This window comes from Podarcis melisellensis, assembly GCF_964234715.1.
Source record: "Podarcis melisellensis genome assembly, chromosome: 17".
NCBI lineage: Eukaryota > Metazoa > Chordata > Lepidosauria > Squamata > Lacertidae > Podarcis > Podarcis melisellensis.
Window position 1 is genome coordinate 40,272,285 of NC_138534.1, and position 14,115 is coordinate 40,286,399.

The 14,115-nt window shown below is 44.7% G+C and overlaps 1 protein-coding gene across 13 annotated transcripts in view; it reads left to right on the forward strand.

The window, feature by feature from the left end:
* ADGRL3 (adhesion G protein-coupled receptor L3) overlaps nucleotides 1–14,115 on the forward strand; it is a 548,617-nt gene that overhangs the window by 396,195 nt on the left and 138,307 nt on the right. For all 13 annotated transcript variants that reach the window (XM_081893739.1, XM_081893730.1, XM_081893741.1 and 10 more), the window contains one exon: nucleotides 13,236–13,274. In XM_081893739.1, coding sequence (XP_081749865.1) covers nucleotides 13,236–13,274 — 39 coding nt within the window. The remainder of the gene's footprint in view (nucleotides 1–13,235; nucleotides 13,275–14,115) is intronic.

Genomic DNA, 14,115 nt, shown 5'->3' on the forward strand with positions numbered 1-14,115 from the left:
GTGCCCCCAGAGGCTCCAGAAGCACACTGCAGCACTGGCAACTGTAACAGCAGAGGTGCAACCAGGGGAGCAGCTTCAGGGAAACGACAGTGCCTGGCTGGAAGCAGAGCTACTGGGGCTCAGCCAGGCGGATCTGTAGACAAGCCCCCAGCATCACTGCAGAGCGTGGACCCTTTGCCTCCCAGACCGGCAGTTCTGCTCACAGCAACACTCCAGTTGCCTGATGGGAGACTCCTCGAGGTTCCAATAACGATCGATTCGGGAAGCAACGCCGACTTCGTGGGACTGCAGTTCGTTAAGCAGCACAACATGGCGCTCCTGCCTGCAACGACGCCTCTAAACGTGGTCACGGTAGACGGCAGGAAGTTGCTGGGGGGGCAAGTGGTGCAGCAAACCCCTCCCATGATGATGCAGATTGGCAACCATCGAGAACTTATTAGTTTCAATGTCACCCACTTATCGGACACACCCATCGTGTTAGGCATGAGTTGGCTGGAGAGGCACAGTCCCGCGGTTGCGTGGTACCAGCGGCAGATCACCTTTTGTTCATCGTATTGTGCTCAGCATTGCTTTCAGACCGATCAGGGAGGAGAAGCCGAGCAGCAGTTGCATCTGGGTATGGTGCAAACAGTGCCTCACAAGTACCAGGACTTCTTGGAGGTTTTCTGTGAGAAGGAAGCTGACAAGTTGCCGCCTCACAGACCTTACGACTGCGCGATTGATTTAGTGCCAGGGGCGCAACTGCCTGCTGCCAAGCTGTACTCCATGTCGGAAGACGAGATGCAAGAGCTTCGGGAGTTCATAGACCATAACCTCAAGCGAGGTTTCATCCAGGAATCTAAAGCAGCGGGTGGCAGCCCTGTGTTCTTTGTGAAGAAGAAAAACACGCCCCAAAAAAGGCTTATCGTGGATTACAGGTTCATAAACAGCTTGACTAAGCCCAAAGCTTTCCCCATGCCCAAGATTGACGACCTTTTAGCGACCGTCAGGAGGGGCAAGATTTTCACCAAGCTGGACCTACGTGGAGCTTACAATCTCATCCGCATCCGGAAAGGAGATGAGTGGAAGACCGCCATGTTCACCCCTCTGGGCACATACGAATACAGAGTCATGCCTTTCGGTCTCCAAAATGGCAGCCACGTTTTTCAAGCATTTATGCACCACGTGCTAGCAGGTCTCCTCTACAAGAAGTGTGTCTGCTTTCTCGACGATATCCTGATTTTCTCGGAATCGCCGGAGGATCACGATAAGGACGTGAGGGAGGTCCTGCAGAGGCTGAAGGACCACAGGTTGTACGCCAAGTTGGAAAAATGCCAGTTTGATGTCAGAGAGGTTGATTTCCTTGGCTACAAGTTGTCCGACGAGGGACTGGCCATGGACAGGGCTAAGGTTCAAGCGCTGTTGGACTGGAAAAGCCCTCGAAATCGGAAAGAGGTCCAGAGGTTCATCGGCTTTGCCAATTTTTACCGCAAGTTTATTAAAGGTTTTGCGAACGCGACGGCGGCTATCACTGACACCCTCAGTTCCAAGAAGAAGAAGTTCGTCTGGACCGAACAAGCGGAGCGGTCCTTCCGGACGCTTAAAGGTCTTTTCGCCTCCGAAGAGCAGCTGCTCCACGTGAATCCCGGCAGACCCATGCGGGTAGAGACCGATGCGTCAGACAGAGCGGTTGGGGCCGTTCTTTTGCAAGAGGATTCACAAGGCAACTGGAGACCGGGTGCGTTCTACTCCCGGAAGCTCAGCAAGACGGAGCGCAATTATACCATATGGGACAGGGAGTTGTTGGCCATTCATGCAGCTTTCAAAGCGTGGCGACACTTCTTAATAGGAGCCAAGCACACGGTGCAAGTCCGCACGGATCACAAGAACTTAGAGTATTGGCGGACGGCTAAGTTACAGACCCAGCGACACATGCGCTGGGCGGAGTTCTTTGCGGATTTCGACTTCAAAATAGAATACATCCCAGGAGACTCCAATGTTATTGCAGACGCGCTGTCCCGAAAGCCGCAATACTTGGAGGAAGCAGCTCCAATCGCAGCAAAGCACATTTTCGCACCGCAGGCGTGGACGTGCGCTACCATCGCAGTCGACCTGGACGCGGTGCGACGCGCGTTGCAAAGGGATCAGTTTGCACAGTCCAAGATGGAGGAGCTACGCGGAGGGTCGCGAGACAACGATGAGTTCCAATTGCAAGATGGACTTTTGACTCGTAAGGGTGCCCTTTACGTGCCCACCGGCGATCTTCGAGCCAAGGTTCTGCAACAATTGCATGACGCCCCTAGTGCAGGCCATTTCGGCAAAGAGAAGACGATGGAGTTGGTGGCTAGAGACTTTTGGTGGCCCCAGATGAGAGGAGAGGTGGCGGACTACGTCGCCAGGTGTGATATCTGCCAGAGGTCCAAACCAGTGCACCAGAAGCAGGCGGGATTGCTAGAACCGCTGGAGACACCGCAGCAACCGTGGGAGAGGGTAGCGTTGGACTTTGTTACGGACCTGCCCAGCTCCAGAGGTAAGACGGCGGTGTTAGTGGTGGTGGACTTGTTCACCAAGATGGCGCATTTCATCCCTTGTGCCAAGGTGGCGACGGCAGAACAAACCGCAAAGCTCTTCATCGATCACGTCTTCAGAGTGCATGGACTTCCGCAGTCCGTCTTGTCCGACAGGGGGCGCCAGTTTGTTTCCACTTTCTGGCGAAAGCTTCTGGGCATCTTGCACGTCAAAATCAACCTGACATCGGCGAGACATCCACAAACCAACGGTCAAGCGGAGAGGGTCAACGCGATCATGCAGCAGTACCTGCGGTGCTACGCCAACCAGCGACCTGCGGCGTGGGTGGACTATCTGCCGATGGCTGAATTCGCCTACAACAACACGAAACACGCATCCACCGGGGTGACGCCTTTCTTCGCGAACAATGGCCGTCATCCCAGAACCTTCCCGAGATTTGCGGCACCAGGAGGGGGGGGGCCTCAAGATGCCGACCAGTTTGCAGCGGAGTTGCAAGAGGTGCACGAGGAGCTGCGGAGACATTTGGAGCTGGCAAAACAGGCGTATAAGGTGCAGGCCGATAAGCACAGGAGGGCGGGAGAGGACATCCAGATTGGGGACTGGGTGTGGTTAGCAGCCCACGCGATGCCGGCCAGGTCATTGGCCAAGAAGAAGTTAGGACACAGGCAGCTAGGGCCATATCAAGTTGAGGCTAAGATCAATCCGGTGGCTTTTCGTCTAGCCCTTCCGGAGGGTTCCAGGGTGCACCCGGTCTTTCATAGGTCGGTGCTCACTCCCTACAAAACCCCACACAGGTTTCAAGAGTCAGGAGCACTCCCAGAGCCACGTAGGAGGGCGCCTGAGGGGGGGGAATCGCCAAGACCAGAACCTCTTAACGAGGTCACAGAGATACTGGACTCGAGATGGGGGGAGGAGGGAGTTGAATATTTTCTAGCCAGGGAAGGCACTCCGGCCTCTGCCAATAGCTGGGTGCCGGGTTACGCGTTGGACGAACCCCTGTTGAAGGAGGAGTTCCATGCACTTTTTCCGCACAAGCCCATGCCCGAGGAGTATTTTGATGATTGGCTTTTCACGCCCACTTTGTCAGACAGCACGTTCGAGGGTTTCTCCTCACCCGAGGGCCATACGCCCGAAACAAGCCCGACCAGGGATCCGAGACTGGGGGGGGGAGGAGACAGGCCCTTGTTGGTGGGTGGATCAGCCAAGGGAGGCATGGAGTCAGAGATGGATGGTAGGTCCTTGGCAGGCAGCGCCAGGAGAAGCAGTGATGGAGGAAGAGACTGTGATGTCTGTGGGTGGGGAGCCCGAGTTCGAACACACATATACGGAGATGACAGAGGAGAACGTTGAAGTGGACAACTTGTATCCTGAACCGACCACGGAAGAACCACGTTTTCCTCAACCTGCACCCGGCGAGCGGGAGGGGGGAAGGGGGGGCTTCGAGGGGGGGATGGATGTCAGGGTTTCTGGGAGAGAGGAGGAGATGACAGAGGAGACGGAGAGTGAGTGGGAGGAGGGGCAGAAGGATGAGGAAGAAGATGACGGAATTCTGAGGGAATCCACGAGTCTGAGCAGCGAGTCAGAGGATTCTCAAAAGGGGGTTACCTTAATCAAGCAAAAGGGAGGAGAAGGGAGAAGCGGAGAGGAGCCCAGTGGAAGACAGACGCAGCAAGAGGCGTCTCAGCCGGAACGGAGTAAAGGGGGTGGAGTCGTCAGCCTCTCGGAGGGAGCAGGATTAGGAGAGAACAGAGAAAGGGGGTTGGAGCAAGGTGTTCAGCCGGAAAGGGTGGAGAGCAGAACAAGGGGTGGTGTAGCGGTCGAAAGAAAGGTCAGCAGCAACGTACGCGCGCCAAGTTCAAACGTAGAGGCGCGCGGAAGTGGAGAGAGCTCAGGGGAGGAGCCCGGCCCTAAAGCCAGAAGGAGGGGGGAAGAGGCGGCAGAGGATTCAGCCTCAGGCGAGTCACGGAGAGAGGGAACCCAGGGGGGCAGGAAGACCCTGCGGAAAAGAAAGGAGAGGAAGAGGTGGTCTAGAGCCAGGCTATTAAGTTGGTGTGGAAGAGGGGAGGAGTCAGAGGGGACTTCAGCGGTCTAACGTGACAGACGTACGGCCACGATGCTGAACTGTACGAGAAGCAGAAATCTTCAATAAACTTTTCCTGTAAATAAACTGCAACGGAGTGAGGTCTCTTGTGAGCTGGGACCCGTCCTGGGTGGCCGTGACAGTGGTGAACAGCGCCAACCCACTCAAAAGGGAAAATGAAGCAACTGCCTCAGACAGCATTCTTTTGGGCCCTGATTTCTTCTCCTATTCCTTTGGGAAACTAGGTGGAATATAGTTTTTTTTAAAAATAATTAATCATAATGAGTTATGGGTTGCCAGCTCGTAAAGGAGTAATAAAAGATCAAGTGATAAAAGAAAGGTCACCAATGAAATTGATCAAAAGCACTCCTGTCTGTGTCCACCACAGGTTGAAAAAATGTAATAAAAAGAAGAAGAGCTAATTTCCAGGCAACCCAAGACCTGCTTTGATCACCATAATCTTTTCTGGATTGCTTTAGTTTGCTTTTCTTAATTTTCTTTAGCCACCCTAACTTGGAACAATTAAGAACCAATACTATTGTTCTCTTGGATAAGTGGGAAAGTTGGGGACATAGTGTTACGCCTCTTCCACACACAATATGGAATAGCAATGGAGGGAAAGACTCACTGGTGTGGCTTCGTTTGAGAGTGACCCACAAGGTTGCAGTGGAAGTTTAGCCACGGTGGGCGATCTCCAGTGCCACGAAAATAGATTTCCCTTCCTCCCCACCGCAGGCCCTTCATGCACACCCAAAATCTGATCTGGAGGGTTGCGGGACTTCCCGGACCACATATTTTTTTGGAGGGAGGAGTGCAGGTGTGGGGCTGCAGTGGAATTGAGAGGAAGGAAAAGTCTCACTGTGCAAGTGGGAATCGGTTGCACAATCAGACAAGCAGTTGGATTTATTCATTTAATAAAATGTATTTAAAAATCTATGTACATAAAATATTAACCCATTTACCTTTTTTAAAAAAATATTTGAACTCAGTGGGACTTACTGCTGCATAGACATGTATAGAATTGGGCTACCAATAAAATAGATGGATCAATTAAACTATCTTATCATTTAAAAAGATTCCTCAAGCATTAGGTTTTCCATTTATCTTTGATACAAATAGTTAGGAAAAAATAAGGGTAACAGGTCCCATTTTAGAATGATTTCTTTCATTTATTGTTTTATATCCTGCTTTCCATTCAAGTGAATCCCAAGGCACTTTGCCGAGTAAAAGCAAAAACAAAAGAGACATTCCTTCTTCTGTTTTATGCGGGAAGAAATCTCTTCGTTCTGTTGCAGAATTATAATTGGGTCATTATAAATCGGAAGAAAAAATACCTTTTTCCTTATCCATATGCCAGTTTTGTATATCTAATTAATTTCTGATAGCTTAATTGTAATTAATAATCATTTGTCAATTGAAATGCATTTGATTAATTGACTGGGATGAGGTCTAAACATATAGCATGGAAATAGAAAACCAATGGCTCTCCTAATGTTGTTGGAATCCAATGTATGTAGGGACAACAGTTACTCACCCCTGTCGCTGCAGAGGTTGAATATCAAGGTGGAATAACAGACTTTATCACTTCATACTGCAAGTGGAGGATTTTTAATGGCCCTGTGTTTTATATGGCACATGAGGGAGAAAGGTTATAGCCCAGCAGTTTTCTTGCTAAGGTGCTTTTTTCTGTTTGCAGTGAGCTTTTTCATGTAGGGAAACATTAAAAAACATGACACATAGACACACCCATTGTATTCTGAAGTGGTACAGTCCATTATGTTACCTCCCTCTGCTGCTTTTGTAGTTCAGTCCGAAGACATTTAATTGGCTGCCATTCCTTGGCGAAGTCATTGTGGGTCAGGTTCTCCCATGGCCACTGCTTTGTGCCACTGCTTTAACAGTACCCAATAACCTATTGCCTCCAAAGTTCTGGAGATGGTGCAGTTTCTCTTGTTGATCTGCATACGGGGACTGTCTAGTAAGACCATGAAAACAGTTTTGTTCTCAGAGCCTAAGCAAAAGCCAAGCTAAAAAAAGATTAAGAATGTTTTTATCATCTAGGTATGCCTGGAGTTGCTAAGCAACCCTATGCTCAATTATGTTGCTTGGAAACGGGAGCTCAGATACTGGACCGTGATTTACTGGGTTATCAACACTCAAAGATCCCCTGGGGAGCGAATGGATAACAGCCTCCTTAAGAGGCATAGACAGCTTCCCTGTCATCATTTAAAATGTTATAGAGCACCAAAATTAATAATAATTGTGAACGGCATGATAACTGGAAAGCAGCCTCTCCTTACAAATTTTTATTAGCCAGGAAAGGCAGAGATGAGCATGTGGTTCGAGACATTTCCCCTGTCAATACGTGAGCAGGAAACAATCCATGGCTTGCAGCTCGGACATCATTACAACCATGGTCTCCTCATCACACTGAACGCAAAGATTTTGCAGTTATGTCTGGGCCTGACTCAGACACAGCAATGTCTGTCTGGATGTGCATATCTCACAAAGCCATCATTGCGAGAGACTTCAGCACTAACTCCTATGTCATCTCAGCCAGTGATTCTTATTAGGCAGAAATGTAGCCTGTAGAAACCACTGACTACTCCTGGTGCCCAGCGTCACAAATACACTTCCAAGCTGGTAGAGTTCAATGGGCAAAGATTAAACCTTTGTGGATAATGTGACTCCACCACCTCATCTGGCCACTGATGAGTGATAAGCAACGCAGTCCCACCATCACCCTGTTGTTGTAGTAGTAGTAGTTGTTGTTGTTCAGTTGTTTAGTCGTGTCCGCCTCTTCGTGACCCCCTGGACCAAAGCAGGCCAGGCACTCCTGTCTTCCACTGCCTCCCGCAGTTTGGTCAAACTCATGCTGGTCGCTTCGAGAACACTGTCCAACCATCTCGTCCTCTGTCGTCCCCTTCTCCTTGTGCCCTCCATCTTTCCCAACATCAGGGTCCTTTCCAGGGAGTCTTCTCTTCTCATGAGGTGGCCAAAGTCTTGGAGCCTCAGCTTCAGGATCTGTCCTTCCAGTGAGCACTCAGGGCTGATTTCCTTCAGAATGGATAGGTTGGATCTTCTTGCAGTCCATGGGACTCTCAAGAGTCTCCTCCAGCACCAGAATTCAAAAGCATCAATTCTTTGGCGATCAGCCTTCTTTATGGTCCAGCTCTCACTTCCATACATCACTACTGGGAAAACCATGGCTTTAATTATACAGACCTTTGTTGGCAAGGTGATGTCTCTGCTTTTTAAGACGCTGTCTAGGTTTGTCATCGCCTTTCTCCCAAGGAGCAGGTGTCTTTTAATTTCGTGACTGCTGTCACCATCTGCAGTGATCATGGAGCCCAAGAAAGTAAAATCTCTCACTGCCTCCATTTCTTCCCCTTCTATTTGCCAGGAGGTGATGGGACCAGTGGCCATGATCTTTGTTTTTTTATGTTGAGCTTCAGACCATATTTTGGGCTCTCCTCTTTCACCCTCATTAAGAGGTTCTTTAATTCCTCCTCACTTTCTGCCATCAAGGCTGTGTCATATGCATATCTGAGGTTGTTGATATTTCTTCCGGCAATCTTAATTCCAGTTTGGGATTCATCCAGCCCAGCTTTTCGCATGATGAATTCTGCATATAAGTTAAATAAGCAGGGAGACAATATACAGCACCCTAGTACCACCCAAAAGCAAAGCAGTATTCCCTCATATTTGCAGTCAAATATACAGGGCCGGCCAGCCCATGAGGTGAGCTGAAGCAGCTGCCTCAGGTGGCAGAATCTTGCAGGCTGGTGCCCCCACAGATCACCAACTCACAAAAGTTCTATGAAATCTTGTCAGAAGAACCAGTTGCCCTCAGTAAGCAAGGCTTTGGTGGTGGGGAGGGTGCTGGCAGCTTCTCGTTTCACCTCAAGACAGCGAGACATAAAGAGAACATGGCAGTTGTACTTACTGCCGTCTGGTAAAGCAGCTCATTAGACAGCTTTTTATGAGCAATTTTAAAATCCAGGTAACTCTAAGAAGTCCTGCTATAGTGCCCCCCTGTTAAGGGTGAGTCAGCTGAATCACATCCCTCCATTATAACGAGAATTTGAGGTGGGAGAGTAGGTCCTACTGTATATAGTTCGAAAATGGTGCGGTGGACTACTTTGAAGCTTGCCAGTGTATTATATATCAGTTTGAGGGTGGAGGAATAGCTTATTTGAGTAGGCTAAATGTTTGGCAAGACACTCTGGCATAAAACAATTTGAAGGGAACACCTTCTCCTGTTCAGACCTGCTCAGTCACTAAAGTAATCTTCTTAGGCCCTCTTGGTTGTGGCCACACTTTGCAGAAACTCATCTTTCAGTGACCTGGCAGAGGACTATTTTTCTTGTGGAGCCCATTCTTTGGAATAATCTTTTCCCCAAAGAAAAGGGGCTTACATTGATGGTGAGGCGGTTTCAGCATATGCTGAAACTGTACCTGTTTAGTGGGGCCTTTACTGGCTCTTGGTGGCAGCCATTTGGTATATCATTTTAAGTAAAATATTGTATTGGCTATTCATGCTACTTAATTTATCTTGTTGTTTTATTTTAATGACATTTTAAAAAACAAACACCTACATTTCAAAATAGATGGATGATAGATAGATAGATAGATAGATAGATAGATAGATAGATAGATAGATAGATAGATATAGATAGATAGATAGATGATGATAGATAGATAGATAGATAGATAGATAGATAGATAGATAGATAGATATAGATAGATAGAGATAGATAGATGATAGATAGATAGATGATAGATAGATAGATAGAGAGAGAGAGAGAGAGAGAGAGAGAGAGAGAGAGATAGATAGATAGATAGATAGATAGATAGATGCTAGATAGATAGATAGATAGATAGATAGATGATAGATAGATAGATAGATAGATAGATAGATAGATAGATAGATAGATGATAAATATAGATAGATGATAGATAGATAGATAGATAGATAGATAGATAGATGATAGATAGATAGATAGATAGATAGATAGATAGATAGATAGATAGATAGATAGATAGATGATAGATAGATAGAGATAGATAGATGATAGATAGATAGATAGATGATTGATAGATGATAGATAGATAGATAGATGATAGATAGATAGATAGATAGATGATTGATAGATAGATAGAGATAGATGATAGATAGATAGATAAATAGATAGATAGATAGATAGATAGATAGATAGATGATAGATAGATGATAGATAGATAGATGATAGATAGATAGATAGATGATAGATAGATGATAGATAGATAGATAGATAGATAGATAGATAGATAGATAGATAGATAGATAGATAGAGATAGATGATAGATAGATAGATATAGATGATAGATAGATAGATAGATAGATAGATAGATAGATGAGAGAGAGAGAGAGAGAGAGAGAGAGAGAGAGAGAGAGAGAGATGATAGATATAGATGATGATAGATAGATAGATGATAGATAGATAGATAGATAGATAGATAGATAGATAGATAGATAGATGATAGATAGGTAGATTAGATAGATAAATGATAGATAGATAGAGATAGATAGATGATAGATAGATAGAGATAGATAGATAGATAGATAGATAGATAGATAGATAGATAGATAGATATAGATAGATGATAGATAGATAGATGATAGATAGAGATAGATAGATGATAGATAGATAGATAGATAGATAGATAGATAGATAGATGATAGATAGATAGATAGATAGATAGATAGATAGATAGATAGATGATAGATAGATAGATAGATAGATAGATAGATAGATAGATAGATTAGATAGATAGATGATAGATAGATAGATAGATAGATAGATAGATAGATGATAGATAGATAGAAAGATAGAGAGATAGATAGATAGATAGATAGATAGATAGATAGATAGATAGATGATAGATAGATAGATAGATGATAGATAGATAGATAGATAGATAGATAGATAGATAGATAGATAGATAGATGATAGATAGATATAGATAGATGATAGACAGACAGACAGACCGTACTTAGAAAAATTATATACTTGTTGGGGTGAAAGTCAAGTGGTTAAACTCTGCACAGAAAATGCCCCCCTGCAAAAAAATTTAAAATTGCTTTGTTGGAATGACTCTCCATGACATAGTCGGCCACCATATTTTTTCCCACATGGCTGACAGAATGCTGCTGCTTCAAAGATGGAGAGCCTGTGGCCTTCCAGATGTTGTTGGACTTAACTCCCAGCATGGAGTTGATGTCCATTCGCTTTGCTGGCAGAGGCTGATGGGAGGGTCACATGTTCCTCACCTGCATTGCTGAAATGAGCTACCAAATTTGCTGGCTCTAAATTGGGGGCCTAGTTTTGTTTCAGCACCGTTGATCAGGTACGTTCCAAGCTGCTGTCTGGTTCAAGGAATAACAGTCATACTTGCTTCTTCCAGACAGGTTGGAAGATTATCAGGGATTAACATTAATTTATAACAGACACTGTGGAGATGGTATTTTTATTTTTAAACAGTTGGAATAAAACTGCAGAAAAACCTCCTGAACCTGTAGCCTTATTTTTCACATCAGTGAATTCCCTGTCCCCTCTCATTAGCTTTGAACTATTAACACCTTTTAAAATTACTTTATTCTCTCTTGTTTAAGAAATGTAATTGCGGAAAGCTTTTTAAACTAATTTTCACATTCTTATAACATTGCTTATGATTTAACAACAAACTCATTATATTCCTTTATTTTATTTTTTTTCCTTTGCTCATCATATGGATAGTGGCCAAATGATTTACCTATCTTGTCAAACAAATATTTATTTTGAGAAGTCAAGCTGTTTATATATTTTATATGTTTCCAAATACTTTTGCTGTTCTTCGTCCGCCTTCAATCTGTCATATATTTCCCCAGATTGTGTTCTGTTAGGCAGATTTTCTAACTTTCTGATCGCTTGCATAATTAAACCCTTTAATTCGGATTCCTGCCTTATAAGTTAAATCATCTAAAATAAGTTTGTTTTCTCAGCTTGTTTAAAAAAAACAATATAATCTGCGTAAATTGTGGGTTCTGTTGCGGCGTTCAGCACATTGTTGATTAAAGCAGAAGGGGTAAAGATTAGTTCTTGAATATGAATTGGGAATTGAATAAAATGTGAGTTGGATTCAGAGAAATTCTCACTGAAGGGTTGGGTGGAAGATGACTTTCCTGTTGGCTTTGGCATTGAGACGCTAGATCAGATTTCAGGGTAGGGTTTGTAATCCAAAACAACTGAAGGCTGTGCTAAAGAGTGTTGAATTCTGAGTCAGCTTACATTCTGAGTCATTCACTTGCTCTTTTTCCTTGCATAATTCTCCAGAATGTATTGGCTTTTCACACAAACCCAGAGAACAAGTGGCAGGGGTAAATTGGATGCCCGGCAGAATGTGGTTTTGTAAATCACTTAGAGGTTGTTTTTATATTAGGTGGTATATAAATATCTGGAAGAATTGCACATCCATGGGCACATCCAAACTTTTGTCCCATTGAAAGTAAATTGGTTATTTGGGAGTCCTGATGAATGAATATCATTCTCTGGATCAGGGCACCAATGTTCAATGAAATACAGTTCAAATGATCCTGCAAATGACATCTGAGTCAGCAAAATGATGGTTATTTTGGTGTGGTGGTGAGGTCTCTTGGGGCCTGAATTCATATGGTAGTAGTTGCAGTTACAGATAGGTAGCCTTGTTGGTCTGCCATAGTCAAAACAAAAAAAATTCCTTCCAGTAGCACCTTGTTCAGACCAGGTTTCTCCATGGTTTTAAGTTGGAATTTCAGAAATAGACTGGAAAGAGAAGCTGCTGAATTGCAACTTAGTACCAAACTTAAAACCATGGAGAGACCTGGTCTGAACAAAGACCTTGGATTCTTATCTCATTATACATGACAAAGCCATTTTTCACCTTCTCACCCCTTGCTTTTTCCTGTAAGACCTACTGCAGTCGTTAAGAGTCATCAACAGGCTCATCACAGCTATCTGCCAATCACCCATTCCCACCACCCTTCTGAGTAATACCCCTCCCCACCTTCTCACTATATAGAAGGGTCTGGAAACCTCTGAAGAAGTGTGCATGCACACGAAAGCTCACACCAAGAACTAACTTAGTTGGTCTTTAAGGTGCTACTGGAAGGATTTTATTTTTTTTGTTTTCATATGGTAGTAGTACTTCATAAGCAGCCCAGAGGAAACATTTTTGCATATCCAGAAGCCTTTATCTGTAGTGCTCAGAGGTGGACGTCTCAAAACTACGACCAGATACAAGGAGCAATTTCAGGGAAGGCTTCAAAATAAGCTTGAGTTGGTCATTGGATGAAGGAATTCTTTTAAAAAGAGTTTTGATTGAAAATATTATCTCTCATGGCCCCTACTCTACAATTCTATGATTCTTTGTTTACTGCTTGTCTTAGTACTTTTCTTATAAATAACAATTAAGCAGCTAACCTGTCCTCAGGGATATTGAAAGACTGCTACTGCCTAGCTCAGTGTGCTTTCTTGGAAACAGGTTGTAAGACAAACGAGTTTTGCAGTAGATGTTTTATATAATTTTGCTTTCTCCTGTCACTAACTTTTTTATTCTGTGTTTATAACGACCATCTTTATGGATACAGCTTCAGAAACGGGAGCGTTCCTGCAGAGCATATGTCCAGGTACTTTCACTTTCCTCCCCTCTGTGTATATCATAGTTTGGCTTTGTGTTCCTTATTATTACAGCACCATCAGTGGACACCAAAACCACATAGAATTTGTAATGGGGGAAATCGACATTTTTTTATTCCTAAGAAGAAAAGTAAATAATGAGGGAAAACAACTGAAGGAAGGAAGGGTAAGACAAATAGAGTGATACCAAGTGCAGAAAAATCCCATTTGTAGAGCTCCAGGAAATCACAGTTGCAGCAGATCATTTAAGCAGGTTGTGGGTGCTGTGTTTTTGGTGAGTTGTGAGCTTACAGCTTCACAGAAATATTTGACACAGAGGGTTTTTTCCATGGGTGAGAGCTTGAGTGAATTCAGCATATCAGGCTGACAAAATATCACTGTATCATGTGTTCAGACTTGTATTAAATTTGCCATGGATGCAACATGCCTGGAGATTCAACACCTAATCCCAACTCTCTGATACATGCCCAGCTCTCTATTTCCACCGAGATGCCCCCTGTCTGGTTCCCTGTAACCTCACTTCTCGCACTGAGAGAGCCACCAGAAGGCCCTTGGCGCTGGACCTCAGCGTCAAGAAGCTAAAAACGGTCTCCTTTTCCAAGGCCACTATGAGAGCCAGTGTGGTGTAGTGGTTAGAGTGTCCGGCAGGACCTGGGTTCAAATCCCCACTCAGCCAGGAAGCTCAGTGGGTGACTTTAAGTTAGTTTAGTCACAGCCTCTCAGTTGGATTCACAGAAAGGTTTTTGTGGCTTGGTGGCCCATTGTTGAAGTTCAGCAGTTCTGAGTTTAATGTATATTTACAGCAAGGAAAATCTGCTTTTCATTTGGGTC